The 19486-nt window shown below is 35.6% G+C and overlaps 1 protein-coding gene across 37 annotated transcripts in view; it reads left to right on the forward strand.

The window, feature by feature from the left end:
* NRXN1 (neurexin 1) overlaps window positions 1-19486 on the forward strand; it is a gene marked incomplete at both ends in the record, with an annotated part of 1144386 nt that overhangs the window by 1003620 nt on the left and 121280 nt on the right. For 25 of the 37 annotated variants that reach the window (XM_079720554.1, XM_079720542.1, XM_079720558.1 and 22 more), the window contains 2 exons: window positions 2992-3081; window positions 4455-4774. In XM_079720554.1, coding sequence (XP_079576680.1) covers window positions 2992-3081; window positions 4455-4774 — 410 coding nt within the window. The remainder of the gene's footprint in view (window positions 1-2991; window positions 3082-4454; window positions 4775-19486) is intronic. The other 12 variants (XM_079720540.1, XM_079720544.1, XM_079720536.1 and 9 more) reach the window with 1 other exon arrangement.

Genomic DNA, 19486 nt, shown 5'->3' on the forward strand with positions numbered 1-19486 from the left:
AGACATAAAATTATAATTGAAATATTTGATGTTTCCTTTGGAAAGTACAAAGGGAGGCTTAGCTACATGTGATCTATCCTCTGGCACAAGTATTTGCTTTCCTGTGAATGTTGTTAGCCTGTGGAGATGAGATAATGGTGCCACAGAAGCTATCAGAATTTAAAACAAGATTTCCTTTGCTACTTCATTCTACAGATATTTCATAGGAGATTCTATGACAGATATTGTGCAAACACTGAGAATACAACAATAAACACTACACATAATACCTGACCTCATGGAATTTCAGAGTTCAGAGAGAAAATATTTATTGAATATGCAATTACAGGGTCAGTGCTTGTTTCAAAAGGGCATGTATCAGGTGTCAGGAAAGCATATATTCAGGTGTCCTAATTTAACTTGGGGACATCAGGGAAGACCTCCTGAGGAAATAATGTTCCTGCCAAGAAGACTCCATTAATGAATCATGTTTGGCTAAGGAAAGGTGAGGATGGGATGGGATGGGAGTGAGGAAAATCTTTCAAGTAGAGGAGAGTACAAGTGCAAAAGTCCAGAGGTAAAAGGAGGGCTTTAGAAGAATTGAAATAATTCTCATGAGGATGGAAAGAGGAGAGCAAGGCAGTGACAGCCATGAGATGGGGCAGGGGAGGTGGGAAGAGACCAGATCATGGAAGTCATCAAAAGCCTCATCAGGTGGTCGAGATTTTACCCTGAAGGCAGTGGGAGGGTTATAATAGACAAGCGGCATGATAGGGTGTTGGCTGACATGTGGAGAATGGGTGGGATTGATTGTGGAGAGGATGCAGAGATGTCTGTTATTATATTGTAGTCTTAATTGGGCAAGAGGTGATTTGCAGCCTAGATTTGGGTGGTGTCTGAGCAAATAGATCATTTCTGATGATGGGAACACTCTAGCATGAAAAACAGCACAAGGAGCCACATAATTATAAAGTTGTCAGGAGAGGTATAATAGTGTAATTTGGTATGAGTGTTGCTCTACAAAGAGGTCCATAGAGCAAAGGGTATGTGTTTTTGAAAGTATTTAATTTGCTTATCAAATTATGTACATAAACATGTTCATTACACAAATCACATATAAGCCAAAATACATATTCATCAAGAATCATGCTGCCATAAGACAAGTAATACTAAATTTTAGTATATTTTTCCAAATATATTGATATATGTATACAAGCACACAAAAGAGAACGTAAAATGTACACACTTCTTTTTTTTTTTTTTTTTTCTTTTGCGGTACGCGGGCCTCTCACTGTTGTGGTCTCTCGTGTTGCGGAGCACAGGCTCCGGACGTGCAGGCTCAGCGGCCATGGCTCACGGGCCCAGCCGCTCCGCGGCATGTGGGATCTTCCCTGACGGGGGCAAGAGCCCGCGTCCCCTGCATCGGCAGGCAGACTCTCAACCACTGCGCCACCAGGGAAGCCCTGTACACACTTCTTGAAAACAAAGATAGGCTTGGAATTTATGCTATTTTATCCTTTTAAAAAATTATCAATATACCAAAAATATGTTCCCCTAGGATAAAATACTATAACATTTTAATAATTTCATAATACAGAGAGATAGATATCAATGTTTTTATTAAACTATATATTTTGTTCCACTTTGGTATTTACATTTTCAATTAAATACTAATGTATGAAGTATTTTCAGTCATATAAAACTTCAAAGGACAAATTGATAAGGTCTAAATGATAGTTCTTTTCTCTTTCTCTAAAAGTGTGTGACTAATATGGTGGGTTTATTGTGGTAAGTATAGTGTATACATAAAACTAGCCTAAGAAAACATTTATTAATTATTCTAAATCTGAGAAAAATGTGTCTTTTATCTTCCCTAGTAAAATGCTCCAGTCTTTTCTTGTGGGCAGTACTACCAACATTTCTTTCGCCTCTGAGTCCTCATGTGAGCTATTACCAAAATGTCTTAGTTCAAAATTCCACATTAGTTAATTTTCATAGAATAGAAAAACTTCTGGCATTATACACGATTGAGTGCTGAGATGGCAGTCTAGATTCTTCCTAAGTGCTTTATAGATCAAGAAAACAGTCATCTATTTGCAAGCATTATTCAAGGTCAATTTAAACTATGTTTTTATCAGATAATTTTTTATTCAAAGAATCAAGGCTCCCACTTAGTTTAGAGCTATGAATAGGGACCACTGTTGTGGCTTGTGTTTGTTCCTGAAGTTATCATGCCTTCTTTAGAATAGTTTAATAAAAAGCAAATATTTGAGCATGTAATTTTTTTCAAATGTCATACGCCTCAATCTGTCAAGTTTTAAATGAAACTGAAGGACACTCAAAGTCACTTTTGTCAAAGCCTTTTCCTATCATAACATATTTGATGATGCAAGATGTATTCCCTTGTGATGTCCAAGTGGTTGATAAACCAATTTGTGTGGAATATACAAGAACTATTCAGACTTTGTGGTTTCCTTAAATGAGATGAATAAGAATTTCTCTTTTCTGAATAGGACATAAAGTATGCTAGGCCTATTTTAGATGCTTCAGTGTGCCGAAGATGGTATTAAGTTTGGTGTTCATAAATTACTAATCTGGAATAAGAGATTGACTGTATTTTGAAAACTTAAACCTGTTTCACCTGAACATGTTTAACTAGTTAATAAGAAACATCAAAAAGACAAAACCCTGAGATCAATGTTCATTTTTTTGTAAAGCTATTATATGCTGTTTAAATTGGTTGTTCGGGTCTGTCTATAACATAAGTTTTAATAACCTAGCTCAAATGCAGATTTCTAATTTTCAATTAACATAGGAATAATTTTGTTTGCTAAAATAAAATAAATGAATGAATGACAAGTCTGAAACATGAAATGTTCTAGGTAGAGCTTTTTAAAATTCCAAATTTCAAAAAAATCATGTGGCAACTGTATAGCTCAAGCTTTAAGTATTAACTTTTAACCTTTGACCTTACAGATTTTAACCAATGAAATGTCTCTTTAAACTTTAAAGGAAACAATGATAACGAGCGCCTGGCGATTGCTAGACAGCGAATTCCATATCGACTTGGTCGAGTAGTTGATGAATGGCTACTCGACAAAGGTAAAAAACATTGATTAAAACTTCAAATAAAAAAATAATTTGAACATAACCAAGTAGTACTTCATTGTAACACTAATAAACATAAAAAATAAATTTTCCGTAAAACTAAATTAAAAACAAATTTAAAACAGTAAAATGTAGATAGTAATATTTGCATTCCTTGTATAATAATTTCTATACATTTTTAGACGTACCAGCTGTTTAATAATCTTACCCTGTTAACTTAAGGTTAAAGGGACTGTTAAATATAATCCACTAACTCAATCTATGAAGGTACTCACAGCAAGCATTAACCCAAAATGATAAATCATTTATAGATTATATTACATGTTCCAGCCTCTAAATTATTAACTAAAATATATGTAGTTCTGATATCTTCATTATGGTCCTGAAAAAAACAAAAAAAACAACTCTTGGTTTAAACTCTAGGCATCTTAAATAGTGGGCAATATGGATTGCCAGTCAAAATGAAGTCCCTTTAACGTTTGCAACCTTCTAAGAGCATTTGGGAACAAGCCCTAATTAAAACTGAACTTAAAGTTGTGTGCATGCTTTTTATGAACAGAGAGCAATCTGCTAAAACTGGATACTCAATTTGATGATATTGGTACTGTTGTGCTGAGGATTGCTGTTTGATGGAAATGTGCCATAATTTCTCCATCGGTTTGTGTATCATTCCTGAAGCTGCTTTTTACATCTGAAGCTATATTTTTTTTCATTTTGTTTTGTTTTAATAGACTTGCTGAAAGCCAATCAGAAAAATCTTTTTGGATTTTTTTTTGTCTCTGACACGCTCAGTGTAAACTATATGTTTCTTTTCAGTGTATTTGCCGGAAAACAGAATAATTCAAATAACAATGGACTATTGCCTTCAAAAAATACACATTTCTAAAGAAGAGCATATAGATACCTGTGGCCATTATGTGAATTATGAAATTTTTACCATAAATTTAAAATCAGATTTCAGCTGCTATAGATGAGTTTCTACCAGTGGTAATTTTAGAATGACAAATACTTGAAATATTAAATATCTCATTTTTAATTAAACAATTTAGACTTAAGAGACCAACAGTATAAGATCTTGAGGTAAAAGGGGAAAGGAATCCTCTAAAAATTAATTTATACTACATATCTTTGATTGGTCTTTTAGCAAAAGCACTGCATTTACAATAAGTTGAGAATTTACAAGTATTTGCCAATGATTATGCATTTCATGGACACCTCATTTATAAGCAATGAATTATGAGTCAAATGCCTCTCTTATAGTTTATTGCTCTCATTATCCACCCCATGAAAGATCTGTTTTATCATCCTTTGTAGAATGTAGAGTTCACAATCAACATTTTTGCATGTATGTAATATTATTTTTACAGGGCGTCAGCTCACAATCTTCAATAGCCAAGCAACCATAATAATTGGCGGGAAAGAGCAGGGCCAGCCCTTCCAGGGTCAGCTCTCTGGGCTTTACTACAATGGCTTGAAAGTTCTGAATATGGCAGCCGAAAATGATGCCAACATCGCCATAGTGGGAAATGTGAGACTGGTTGGTGAAGTGCCTTCCTCTATGACAACTGAGTCGACAGCCACTGCCATGCAGTCAGAGATGTCCACGTCAATTATGGAGACCACCACGACCCTGGCTACTAGCACAGCCAGAAGAGGAAAACCCCCTACAAAAGAACCCATTAGCCAGGTGAGTACACAGATTTCATTTCTTCTTTCTGGATCTGTGATTATGAAAGTGGACTTTTCTGCATATGTTTCTTTTCTAGAATGGGATTATTTCTGATCTCAAGCATTATGGCTTTTTTTTTTTTTTTTTTTTTTTTTGTGGTACGCGGGCCTCTCACTGTTGTGGCCTCTCCCATTGCGGAGCACAGGCTCCGGACGCGCAGGCTCAGCGGCCATGGCTCACGGGCCCAGCCGCTCCGCGGCATGTGGGATCTTCCCGGACCGGGGCACGAACCCGCTTCCCCTGCATCGGCAGGCGGACTCTCAACCACTGCGCCACCAGGGAAGCCCGCATTATGGCTTTTTTAAGACTTGCTTAATATAATGGATTCAGTTTGAGGATGAAATGTGTATATGCTGTTGGTTTGTGGTTTGTGAACTTTTAGTGATATATACTGCTTTGTGATGATTTGTGTGTGGTTAGTTGATGGTCTTGATTCAATAACCTTGGTCTAGCCCAAGCTGAGGGGATTGTCTACTAATTACACAGGTTTTTCACTTTTTAAGTTAAATGAACAAGTCAAATAGTGAAGTACCTGAAAGGCCTTGTTCAAGCTCAGCACTTCATCAAAATAAAATAAAAGCAAATTTGAACATCTTAAAAAATAAATTGCCTATAGCACTTCTATTGTATTTTGAAGTCTGAAAATTTTGAATTGGTAGGCATGTGGCTCTCATCGTGAATAATAAGTCTACTATTTTACTGTTTATGGGAAAAACACACTGTTAGTTTATCTGAGGACAAAGACCCAAAATACGGTACTTAAAAACTGTCTTGGGCCAACATATTTCGTACGTTATACAGCTAACTGCCCTCACCCATATTTCACTTCAATGAGCTTATTTTTCAGTCTAAGATTTTTGAAAAACAATTTTTAAATGTCACACTTATACAACTAGGAGGTATATTTATTCCATCAAGATATACTTACTGATTGCCTACTATGTGTCAGGCACTGGCTTAATTATTGGCATTACATCAGTGAAGTAGAAGAAAAAAAAAAACACTTGCCTCAGAGCTTACATTTTATAAAGGCTTTTAGAATGCTGTTGAAATTCTATTAAATTCTATTAGATCTCTGTTGACATTTATAGCCTTTGTACATATTCTATTGTTAATGCTTTCAGAATTGTGTGTTCTTCTTGACTCAAACTTGATTGTTTGCTTTTGTTTTGTTTTTGGTAGTTAGTGAATGTCTCTAGTAGGTGCCATATAAAACTTTCCAAATATATGATTCTTACTTTTCTAGAAAACAACGTACTAAAGAAGCAAGAATGACAATTATTTTTTAAATTGCTTTTATTTCAAATGTTTGAAATAGATCATGTGTCACATTTAGAAAGAGAGTAAAAGAGGATGAATTCTGTTCAGATCAGCACCTATCTACTAATTAACATATGTTTACCAGAGAAAGAAGAATATAGATTCTGATTTTTACTTTGAATAGGAAAGGGTGAGAGGAACAGAATAGAGGAAGATAAAATGTCCTAGAAGAAGAGAGATGACCAAAAAGTTGTAAAGTCTGTAAATTTATAAATGTAGTATTTCATATCATACACCTATATGCATCACTTTTTTCTTCTCTCTCCTTTTTTAAAATTTGCATTTGGCCACAAAGTAAAATGGGCTGTCTTACAGGGTGTTCATCAATATGTATTTACTGATCACACTACATGTGCCATACACTGTTCTAGGCACTGGGGATACATTAGGAACACCAAACAAAAAACCCCTCCCTTATGAAATAGACATTTTAGTAAGAATGTGTGCTTAGAGTATAATCATTTTGTTGATTTTCTCTGTCTTGTTTGGGTTTATAAGATTGTTAATAATTGCACTTAGCCTCTTGGATAAAGACTTGTGTCTTTAGACAGATTGATGCATGCCCAACAGCTCCGTTTGATATTCTTTTCTAATACTTCACTAATGATTTGTTATTGTGTTTATTGGTTTACGGTTGATTTAACGATAAGCAGGTTATTAAGGCAAATCTGATATAGGAAAATGAAACACAGAGCTATGATAGACTATTTCCTTTATGTAAAATAATTCATAAGAGGACATTCTAGGACATTCGGAAATAGAAATGTTCTTGTGAATAAAATTTGAAATGATCAGATTTTTTTCTTAGTAGTCTTGTTTCATCGTTAATGAAATTACAGCTGCTTAAGTTGCTAGGTAAACCAGATGTATCCCAAAATAAGGAAAGAATTATCAGCCTTACTTTTATGTTTTTTATCAATTAGTACTCTCTATGTATTAAGAAATTATGTTTTTTAAGTAAACATTTGTAAAATAGCTATTTCATTTGCAAGTTAAACAACTAGAAATGAAGAAATTAAAAATTTATGCATTAACTAATGTGAAAGGAAAACAGTTTAACTGCCCATTAATTGCCAATGAAAAGAGTCTCTTTTATTGTAAGCTATAACATGTTTAAAGATAACAGTGGTTTATGGAAGTAAATGATCTAATCAATTAATAATTACTTGGTTCATTTGAGGAGGTATTGACTTAAATAAAAGATTACTAAGTTCATTAAAAAATACATATTTTAAATCTTTAGATTTTTAACAGACCAATAACAGCAGTTAAATAATATGGATTAATATACTACAAATATTCAACAACAGTGTTTTAAAGTTGTACTAAAAGTTTTTAGAATTCTCTCTGAAAAGGATATGTTTGTGATTACAGGTAATAGAATGTGAATGTATGGGGGAAAAACTACTAGGGAAGAAAGCAAATTATTTATTTTTGAGTAACAGAATAATTTGTTGTAAATTTACTTTACTTCACAGTTGATTTTTATCTTGCCCTCCAACTACAAAGAGATTACTGATATATGTAGAATTTAAATGTTTGTTACAATTGTCAAAGTTTTGACATTTAAATATGAAAGTGATTTGTAATGCTAATTCTAAGACTGTAACCTTTGACCTGCCTATTTTCATCAACCGCCTTACCAGATTGTGTACCAGGGAGGGTCATTTTATTTTTCAAAAGCCACACTGGACTGTTTTCTCAATCAAGGTGTATTTTCCTCAGCAATAGCTACAATGGCAGTGTACTTTAGGGTGATTGCGTGTTTTAGAACTATGGAAACAGATTTTTGGTCAAGCGGAATTAAATTGGATTCATTTCAGATAGATGAGATGAGGTTTGTTCAGCCATCCTGCAGGGCAAGTAGTAGGGGAGAATTTTCGGTTTTCACAGAGTCAGAGAATATAAAAGAGTATTCACAAAATGTCATCCCATAAGATCCTGTTTACATTCCTACTTAGAAGTAAATATGCTTTAAAAAGAAAAAAAAGTTTTCTTCTCTGAATGATGATCAATTTTAAGACTGATGTTTCCTTTAGGAAGATATAATCTATGTCATGAAATAATGAGTACATTTACCAACCTTTCTGATTAAATGACTTTAAAAAATGTGAATATAAAAATATTAATAGTCCTTTTTATATGGATTATATGAAGTTGATAAAAATTTGTTTTGCTTATGATATCTAATATCTAAATGTTTCCATAAGACCCACTCATCCTAAAAAAGAGAAACTTTCTATAAGGCTAATCTCAGAAAGTGAATATTTGCAAATAATTAACAGTATTAAGTTCTTCAGGATGCTGAGAGCTTCTTGGGATTTTTGATGGCTGAGTGTTCCCTCCTCTTCTGAATAATCTGCCAATGTCTTACAATGTATGTGTAGATTTACTTAAATGAATAAAAGTAAGCCAACATGCAAAGGGCAATATTCATTCCCTTTGGTTGCCAGTTTGTAAAGAAAGGAAATTATTTCTTTTAAGATCAAGATTGTGAAATTTCTTTTGGTCTATGCTTTGTATCACATTTTGTGATATTGTGGTTCTTTCCTTCAAGAATATTTTACAAGTTATTTACATACCATAGACAATATGGATCCATAGTAATGCCTTTTGCCTAGAGGAGGTACGGTAAAATAGAAAGATCACAGCAAATCAGGAGACCCGTTTCCAATTTCAACACAACCACCTACCTTTTTTGTGTAACTTGGACAGGTGGGTTAACCTCGCTGCACTTTGGCCTTGCACTCTCTCTAAAATAAGTGGGTTTAGGTATCTCTTGAATTGTACTCAGGTCTAAAATTTCACTGACTCTAGTGATGATACTCTTATTTAGGTCTTCTGATGCTTATTTAATAAAGCATAGATTTCACCCTTGACTTTTACACAGTGTGGCATGCATCTCAGTTGGCCTGTATAGTCCTCTTGTGCACCTGGTATACCGATGTAATTATTAATAGTATCCTTTTCTGACTCTCAAAAGCATCCCATTTTCGTCTGTAAATTATATTCCATTCTACTTTTACAGCATATATAAAATCTATCTTTGCAAGAAAATCATACTTCATAAGAATAATAAATAGAGAAGCCCTGTCCTTTCATTCAGAGCAGAAGCTGATTCTGGTATCCTTACTTGGTTTCAAGAATCCATAGCCTTTTTCATCTTCTTTTCATCTCATTTCAAAAATCTTGAGAAGGGAGACAGAATAAGGTATTGAGGGATTCTGGTTTTTGACTGGAGGGACTATAGTTTGCAACCCTTAGTAAGAAATTAAATTGTAGACTGGGGCAGAATCCGTAAATATAAGTGAAATGTATTGGAACAATCTAGTTAGGCTTTTTTCGGAGTGGAGGTAGCAAACCTACTCAAGAAAAGGAATTATTGAGGATTTAAAACATTGGTAGGTGGTCAGGACGTGTATCTTCATTTCCTACTGAAGCCATTGGCATTTGATTGCTATGGAATGTTCCAAAAAGTATCCCAATTAGGATTCAAGCAAAAAAAAAGAGTGTTTGAATGTGTCAGATGCTGCTATTGCTTCCTAGTGGCTTTGGAGATACTCATAAGAAATTAATACTATTTGTTTGAAAAATGTAATCAGAGTGCACACATATTTCCATGAAAAATATCTAAAACTAACAAAAAACATATTGTAACTTCAAAGAACAAAATTTTATTTTTTTATTAAAAATATTAATTAACCTTAGCTGTGGCTTCATTATTAAAAAATAACTGCATTACTTATAATTATGTGTGTTCCTGATAACCACTCTGCATTTTAAAGTACTAGTGACATGAATAATTAGTTTTATTTTCTCTAGTCCAGTCATTCTGCTCAACTCACTTAAACTAATGTACATTTCTACTGCAAATTTTAGTGCATACTGAAAAGAAAAACACTTGGGTGTAGATTTGAAAATATATACAAAGGCATATTCTTCTGAAACTAAGAAGAATGGTGCCAGATAAGAGAAGTGCAGCTCATTGTAATTTTAAATGTAGGTAAGCACTTCAGTTTAGAAGGTGTTTTTGCCCTCGTTGTGGGTAAGCAAAAGTTCTAGGATATATACATTTTAAAGAGTTTATTTTAAGAATTATTGGGTTCAGTGCATATTCTTTGGGGTCTGGAGGTTTCACTGGATGAAAAGGTGCTCTCTTGGTGGATGCAACCTTGGTTTTGAGACATCTTTGGACAAGGCTAGTTCTAAACAAAAATAGCCATCCATCCACTCATCCATCCATTTATTCACTTAACACATGTTTGCTGAGCACTTCCTATATACCAGGCAATGTTGTTCTAGTCACCGGAAATACAACATTGAATAAAATTAGATTTTTCTGTACAAAGCTCACATTCTAGTTAGGGGAGATGGACAATAAACATTAAAACAGCATACATGGGATGTCAAGTGCTATAGGAATAAAGCAGAGAGGGGAGGGGATGCTTGTGTGTTGGGGCTGGCGGGGGAAGCATAAGGCGGGAATCTTTTTTGAATAGATATGGAAAGATTATTAGTGATATGGCATCAATTATAAAAGAACATTGGGGGTGAGGTGGGGGGCGGGAACTGTGCATGCCCTGCCCTGTGTGGTCCTAAGGACACAAGACACTAACTAATAAGTGTCTTGTTAATTAAATCAGAAGAGTAGTCAAATTCTAGGGATGTATGTGAATGAGGAAGAAATGAAGACTCAGAAAGTACAGCTTGGTATTTTTCTTGTTATTTTACACGTGAGAAAAATTGAGGCAGAGAGAAACTAAATAACTTCCCCAAGGCTACGCAGCCAGCTTCTTTTCAGAGTACGTTGGGGTAATCTGGTCCTCTGCCCTTAAATACGTCCTCTGTTCAGAATGTCATCACTTCCTGCCTTCTCATATTCTAAACTAGCTGCCTTCTCATATTCTAAACTAGCTCAAACTTCTCATATTCTCATATTCTAAACTAGCTCAAATGATCTCCACCCAGGTGTCACGCTGCTCTTTCGAAAATGCAAATATGGGCCTTAATACATCCAGGTATTTAGGACAAAGAGCAGATTCCTTGGATGATTGTCAGGGTCCATTCTTCACAGCTGGCCTCCTATCTGCCTCACTAGAAGTTTTATCTCCACTCCTCCACTCTCTTTTCCCCTGATCCTGTTGAACTACTAACAGAAACCTCTAGAGGTCATGCTGTTTCACACCTCTCTGTCCTCTGCCTGGAAAGCCCTTTCCTTTTTTCACCTATCTATTTCCCTCCTTCATACTCCTGCCAATCTCTCTCATTCTGATTCTGCCTTCTGAGTGCTGACAGTCTAAAGAAGCAACACTGGCAAGGGCTGTTAGGGGGCAGTATTGCACAGGGGTCAAGGGCAGGACTCCAGGGGCCTGAATGCCTGCTTAAATCTCAGCCTTACTTTCCCTACATACTGGCTATGTGCCCTAGGCAAGTTAGCCTCTCAATACCTCTGTTTCCCATCTGTAAAATGGGGATGCTGGTTTCATAAGCTTATTGTGAGGATTAAATGAGTCAGTATAGTATGTGAACTATATACAATTACTGCTATTTGACAACTTGTATTACCAAAAAAAGAAAATTTCTTATGGTTCACCCTAAAATACGGAGAAGTAAAAAAATATCTGACCCATGTAACCATTATACAAATGATAGTTACGTTTGAAAAGCATTCCTCAAGTACACTGTATAAATTAAAGCATCTTTCTTACCTTTAAAGATATTTTCTCTGCCGTTGAAAACAGCTCTGAATTGATGTTTCTAAATCAGAACTCAAATGGTGTGGTATGTACTGCACTGAATTCTCTGTTGAATGTGTTTTCCACAAGGAGGCAGCACCATTCCCCTAGAACAAGAATGTGGGAAGGGGTGGGAGGCAGGAAATGATTCAGGGGAGAGTTGTCACTGGCATTTAGTGGGAGAGGACCGTGAACACTAAATATACTGCATAATGAAGACCTATCCGCTATCCACTGTTAGTGGGTAGTGAAGAACTATATGCTATTTTACTCACCTCCACCCACCATCACCACCACCACCAACACAATCTCAAATCACTGTTGACAAAGCAGCCCAGAAATTTCGTATACCTGTTTCCCAGCTGTTCTCAGACAGAAGCTCATTCATAGTATGACACTGAATATTGCAAATATGACTTCTATCACTGTCCTCAATAACATGTCTTGATTAAGGAGCTTAAAAGTCACGATATACTCCTTTTTCAACTTGGAAATGAAAAACTTCAAGTACTTCCAGCTGTGAGTTAGACCAAGTTGGGTTTACTATTCTTGATGCAATTTCTTTTGATATCATTTTTATTACCATGGGGGAAATAGAATGACTTAAAACTCTGTATCTAATTAATATGTGGCAGTAATTTCAGTGAGCATTTTCTCGGAAAGGACTGGTGAGGTTGGCTCCCTTTCTGATATTTCAAGTCTCAGTTGTAGGACAAAGGAATATCTTTTTATTATTAACAATGCTTTTTCTTCTTTCATGATATATGTAAAACAGTAAGTATTGTTCAATAAACTAGTATCAAGATTAAATTTAAATCTCTATGATTTTTTTTTATTGAAGTAGAGTTGATTTACAATGTGTTAGTTTCAGGTGTACAGAAAAGTGACTACATATATGTATATATATGTATGTATGTAGGTATATATATATGCTTTTTCAGATTTTTTTCCATTATAGGTTATTACAAGATATTGAATATAGTTCCCTGTGCTATACAATAGGTCCTTGTTTATTTGTTTATCTATTTTATATATAGTGTGTGTATCTGTTAATCCTCAACTTCTAATTTATGCTTCCCCCTCCGTTTCCCCTTTTGTAACCGTAAGTTTGTTTTCTATGTCTGTGAGTCTATTTCTGTTTTGTATATAAGTCCATTTGTATCCTTTTTTAAAGAGATTCCACACATAAGCGATATCATATGATATTTGTCCTTCTCTGTCTGACTTACATCACTTAGTATAATAATCCCTAGGTCCACCCATGTTGTTGCAGATGGCATTATTTCATTCTTTTTCATGACTGAGTAATATTCCATTGTATATATGTATACCACATTTTCTTTGTCCATTCATCTGTCAGTGGACATTTAGGTTGCTTCCATGTCTTGGCTATTATAAATAGTGCCACTATGAACATTGGGGTGCATGTGTCTTTTCGAATTAGAGTTTTCATGTTTTCCTGATATATGGCCAAAAGTGGGATTGCTGGATTATATGATAACCCTATTTTTAGTTTTTAAAGGAACCTCCATACTGTTTTCCATAGTAGCTGCACCAAGTTATGTTCCCACCAACAGTATAAGAGGGTTCCCTTTTCTCCATACCCTCTCCGGGATTTGTTATTTGTAGATTTTTTAATGATGGCCTTTCTGAACAGTATGAGGTGGTACCTCATTGCAGTTTTGATTTGCATTTCTCTAATAATTAGCCATGTTGAGCATCTTTTCATGTGCCTGTTGGCCATCTGTATGTCTTCTTTGGAGAAATGTTTATTTAGGCCTTCTGCCTGGTTTTTGATTGTTTTTTTAATATGGAGCTGTATGAGCTGTTTGTATACTTTGGAAATTAATCCCTTGTTGGTCACATCATTTGCAAATGTCTTCTCCCATTCTGTAGGTTGTCTTTTCCTTTTGTTTATGGTTTCCTTTGCCGTGCAAAAGCTCTTAAGTTTAATGAGGTCCCGTTTGTTTACTTTTGCTTTTATTTCCATTACTCTAGGAGATGGATCCAAAAAAGTATTGATGTGATTTATGTCAGATAGTGTTCTCCCTATGTTTTCCTCTAAGAGTTTTATAGTGTCTGGCCTTACATTTAGGTCTCTAATCCATTTTGAGTTTATTTTTGTGTATGGTGTTAGAAAGTGTTCTAATTTCATTCTTTTACCTGTAGCTGTCCAGTTTCCCCAGCACCACTTATTGAAGAGATTCTCCTTCCTCCATTGAATATTCTTGCCTCCTTTGTCATAGATTACTTGACCATAAGTGCATGGGTTAATTTCTGGGCTTTCTATCCTGGTCCATTGATCTATGCATCTCTTTTTCTGTCAGTACCATACTGTTTTGATGACTCTAGCATTGTAATACAGTCTGAAGTCAGGGTGTGTGATTCCTCCAGCTCCATTCCTCTTTCTCAAGATTGTTTTGGCTATTTGGGGTCTTTTGTGTTTCCATACGAATTTAAATTTTTTTGTTCTAGTTCTGTGAAAAAATGCCATGTATAATTTGGTAGGGACAGCACTGAACCTGTAGATTGCCTTCGGTAGTAGATGATTTCTTAAATTTTTATTATTTAGTGCCTATATTAGGTTTTCTTATCAGTTAGCATCACTGAAAAGTTCCCCAACAAGAAAAATATATTAACATCGTTAGGCTGGAACCTCAAGAGGAGATCTAGTTAATTCATCTGCCCCTATACAGCACTAACCAAACAGTTTTCACTGTCTTCTCATCATCACTGTTCTCTTTATGTAGGCTCTCAAGCAGACAAATAACACCAGTGTTAACCAATAGTTTCTCCAGTTAGCATAGTAAATGATAATTAAAACAAGTGAAAACATAGCAGTGTATATTTGTTTTTATTAACTTACTTATTTTCAACCATGATGTATGTTGCCTATAAATCTGCAATACTTTTATTTAAAATTATGAATTAGCAAATATCTTTTGTGTACCTAACATATAAAATGCACTTTGCAAGGTATTGAATTCCTGAGGATGAGTGTGAGGTACCTAGAGATACAGAGTTGTATAACAAGAACCAATCATTTCTCAGATATGTAGAGACTCCATACGTGAAATATAAAGTGCCTTAAATCAATAATAGCAAAACTTTTGTACATCACAGATGTACAGTCTATTATTAACAGCATCACTGGCACAATTGAAACTCTGAAACAAATTGAAAGGACGGAAGATATTTTAGTCTTTTTTTAATAGCAAGTGATTTGAAGCAACACCCTTTTATTACTTAACATGTCCTGAGTGTTGGCAATGTGCTAGACACTGCCCTGAGGCTGAAATTACCCACATTCTGTGGAAAACTTTTTCTGAAATAAATGTTATCATCTGTCTATAGGTTTGATAGGGTAGCTGGTGGTGCAGGCCCCTTTTGTCCTCTTTTAAGATTTGCCTAGTCAAGAGGGATCTGGAGGCTCCCCTGAGAGTCATGTGGGGGAGCTGAATCACCCCCGTCCCTCCATGGAATAAATACTGTGCTGTTGAGGAAGCCTGGATACTGTTGGTTATGTGTGTGAACTCAATGTTGGACTATTGTATGGAGTAAAATATGAGCCAATAATAAAGGGAACTTTAAAATCATGTTTATCGTGATGACAGATTCTTTATATCAGCTAACTTTACATGAGCAAACATCTTAGTACAGCATCTGGCACAAAGTAGGTGGTCATGTTTTCCTTCCTTAGCATCCTCATTTCCATTCTGCCACCACTCTTCTTCCTTCTCTCTGTTTGCTCCTTTTTTCCTTTCTTCCTTCCGTGTGCTAGACCCTATTCTAGGCATTACAGATTCAAAGAAGATGACGCAAATCTCAAATAAGAGAAATGGGCCTGAATTTGATCAACACCATCCAAGGACTATGTAACAAATATATTCAACTATAGATTCCCTGAGATACTGGCAGGTAACCACATGAGGAGTCTCTATCTGCTGTACCATGTTAAGCCAGGTCTTACGAGATCTTCACTAAATGTAACCCAGCATTAAAAATTCAGCAGGAAAACTTTGGACCTGGAACTATTGAGGGAAGCTTATTTTCATATTTTCTACACCTCTTAGCTTACCTCTACGGTAACTATCCCTGAATGTGTATCAAAAGATTGTGTGTACAGCTAGATTACAGTGTAAGTACTTGTGTCCACAGGTCCAAAGAGAGTATCAGTTTCTTTCAAAAGAAAATAAAAAATATTCACATTCCACTAAAGGGAGTTTCTCTTGTTCTAATGCCCATATTTCAGAAGGAAAAAGGATTCGTCAAGATTCTTTCACATTTTGTGGTGAATTTCCTGTATCTGACCTTTCCCTGCACAGCATCAACTGGCCATTAGTAATAATTCTAGACAGAGTCAACATGGTAATCCATAACAACAGATGGAAAATAAGATATCACAAGGCAGCCAAATGACCCACTTATTCTGTTTTGAACTGATGGCTTTCCACTATCCAAAGTAAGAATTTTCATTATAGTTTTAGATAGAGGTTTAATTATATTTATGACTGTTGTCTGTGGTTTATTTAATTGCCTCATTGTCTTATATACTCTTGTCATTGTGACTTTGCATTCCACATTATTTGGAAACTTGATTCAGAAAAGGGGAAAAAAAAAAAAAAAGCATGTTACGTAAAGTACCCAATCTGAAATTTATCATTGGTATGCTAGCAATAGTAAAAAAAATACAACCTCCCATTTTCAGTCTTTGCAGTGTTGCTCCCTCTGCCAGTAATGTTCCTGTTTCCTTCTTTTTTCCTGTGCTGCAACTGTACCTGTGATCTTATTAACAGTAATTGACTCTACCTTTGTAAAGTTCTAAAGCTTTGCTAATGTTAACGGTATGAGATGATTTTAGACCTTGCATTTCACTTGAAGCTTTCCCGAACAACCCTAAGCAGGATGCATTTCTTGTTTTCATAGCACTTTGGAAAAATAGATAAATATATATTCAGATAAGTAGACATACAGATAGTTATTTATCTATCAGAGGCTTTAACTTTTATTTCAGTTTCCTTTTTGACAAGCACCTGAAAGTCAAAACCTATGCCCTATTCACCTGTGCAGGCTCAGCACCTAAGGTGCTTGGTGCAAAATGGACACTTAGTAAATAGCTTTTGCATAAATAAATTATGAACACCCAAAGTGCATATCCCAACGCTGAGATAAATACCGAGTGCTGCCTAGTGTTGAATTTTCCTGGACCGATCAATAGTTGCAGAGAGGGCTTCCCTGGTGGCGCAGTGGTTGAGAGTCCGCCTGCCCATGCAGGGGACACGGGTTCGTGCCCCGGTCTGGGAAGATCCCACATGCCGCGGAGCGGCTGGGCCCGTGAGCCATGGCCGCTGAGCCTGCGCGTCCGGAGCCTGTGCTCCGCGACGGGAGAGGCCACAACAGTGAGAGGCCCGCGTACCGCAAAAAAAAAAAAAAAAAAAAAAAAAAGTTGCAGAGAATAAACATGGTACATGTAAGAAGGGAACAACAGAATTATTCCTTCATATGCAGAGTAAATACACAGTTTTAAAATAAAGGGTGGTTTCGTTTTTAAGTATATGCAGTCTCATTTAAGAGAAAGGCATGAATAGGATATATAGGAGGCAAATTCTCATTTCAATTTGTGTTACCAACATTCACTTAACTTCAGGAAGGATATTCCAGTAGTTGTCCCTAAGGTGGAAAAGACAAGGGTACAAAGCAGTATAATTTTGACTGACAGGTTACAGATTAGTGGGTGTAACATGCTTTTCCAGAGGTTGAATACAGTCTCATCAGTTTGGGGTTATGGTGGTTTACCTAGGTGGGGAAGGGGCAGTGTTGATGGTCCCCCCATTAGAGGAATATTTTATCCCTGGTATAGTTTAGAATTGCTGATGCACTGTGAAACAAAAAAGCAGGCTGACTTGTAAGATTTAGTATTGCTTTTAAACTGTCTACAGCAAAGCACCCCCTGTTGTCTGCCCCAGAAGCTGACCTCCCCACAGTCAGATTGCTAAAACAGTCACTTCAGAATTGCGTGTAGTATTTGGACCATTTTGAAGAGGCAGGAACTCACATTTTCAAACCATTTTTCCAATTTTTTTTATATCTCCAGCTAATTTTGACAAGCTGAATAAACAAGTAAAAATAGGAAACCAACGAGGAAGCCTCATACTGTGAGACCCATTACAGACCCACTTTTGCACCAGAGACTTGACAAGGCTTCAGGAAAAGCTGGGCATAGGCTTGATATTTAGACATTGACTATTGCTGGAAAACAGAACTGGGGAAAGTGTGTAATGTTCTGAAAAGATAGTCACTGCTGAATGTAAGCATGTAAAAACTGATATTTTCACGGGCAATTTCAAATGAGAACTGAGTACAAAGAACTAGAGAATTAAACGAAGAGATTAGAGGGACATGCTGGCATAACACTAATTGGACACAAAGACTTAAATGAAATTTGGGGAGTGGAGTGAATTCCTGATGATAGACAAATCTAGACAAAGCCTAGGAAATTTCAAAGGAATTTATTCTTGCTGTGTGGGTTATTTGAAAAATACAGTATATTTAAATGGGTGGTACCTCAAATTGCAAGTAATAACATTAATTATAACCTGCTCTTTTACCCTAGTTCTGAGGCTAATAACAGGATGCTGGCAAATTTTACTTTTATGCTTTGTTGAATGTATGCAAAACAAGTGGGAATCATTGTTAAATTATTTTCATTAAGTTAACACATGAAAACAAATCAGTATGATTTAGAAGATGATATATGTGTAAAGAGTAGCAACCCCCATCTAACCCCTCACCACCCCTAGTCTTACTTCCCAGAGATGATATCTTTTCATAATTCTTCTGGTAATTATTTCCATATCTCTAAATAATATGTTTACACTTCCAATTTTTTATCCCTTTTATATAATATTTATGAAATCTCCAGAATAAAAACTAAAGATCAGTTCCTGGCCTTAATCCCTTCATTTTCCTTTTCTTCTTTTCCTCTGAATTTTGTTCATATATTAGTTATTTTTGTCACTTTAAATAGTATATTTATACCTCTATTTCTCATTCCATTAATATACAACAGTATCTCTTGAGTATCCACATTAGTAAGATAAATATATTGTACACCTACCTGTTCCTCTAGCTTCCCTAGATCTCACCATCTCATTATATTTCCAGAGATTTTAACTTTAACATACTGTTTGGCAACCACAACTACATCTTCCATATTTTATCTATGAGAAGTATAAAGTGGAAAAGCAATAAAGCAAATTGAGATGATCATTACTATGTAAATATTGTCCAATGCCCATGTCACTTATGTGTTACGATTACATTCATTTTCTTATGGGTCCATATTATATTACCTGGACTGCTCAAAGGAGAATTTCCTCAGGGTCAGGGTCAAATGGATTCCTTTCCATCCTATCAATTGCTTATAATCAGGACATTCTATTTTGCTTCATATTTCGATTATCCCTGTCTTCCATATTTTTTTTCCAGAAGTTCCTCAACATCTTTTTTCCTTACATTTCTTCCTTTATTTTTATTGGATCATCACTTTAAATTCCCAGTCACTCTTTCAGTTCCATCAAATCTTTCCTTTCGCCCCCCAGAGATCTCCTGTCTG

The sequence above is a fragment of the Hyperoodon ampullatus genome (assembly GCF_949752795.1).
Source record: "Hyperoodon ampullatus genome assembly, chromosome: 15".
In the NCBI taxonomy this organism is placed as follows: domain Eukaryota; kingdom Metazoa; phylum Chordata; class Mammalia; order Artiodactyla; family Ziphiidae; genus Hyperoodon; species Hyperoodon ampullatus.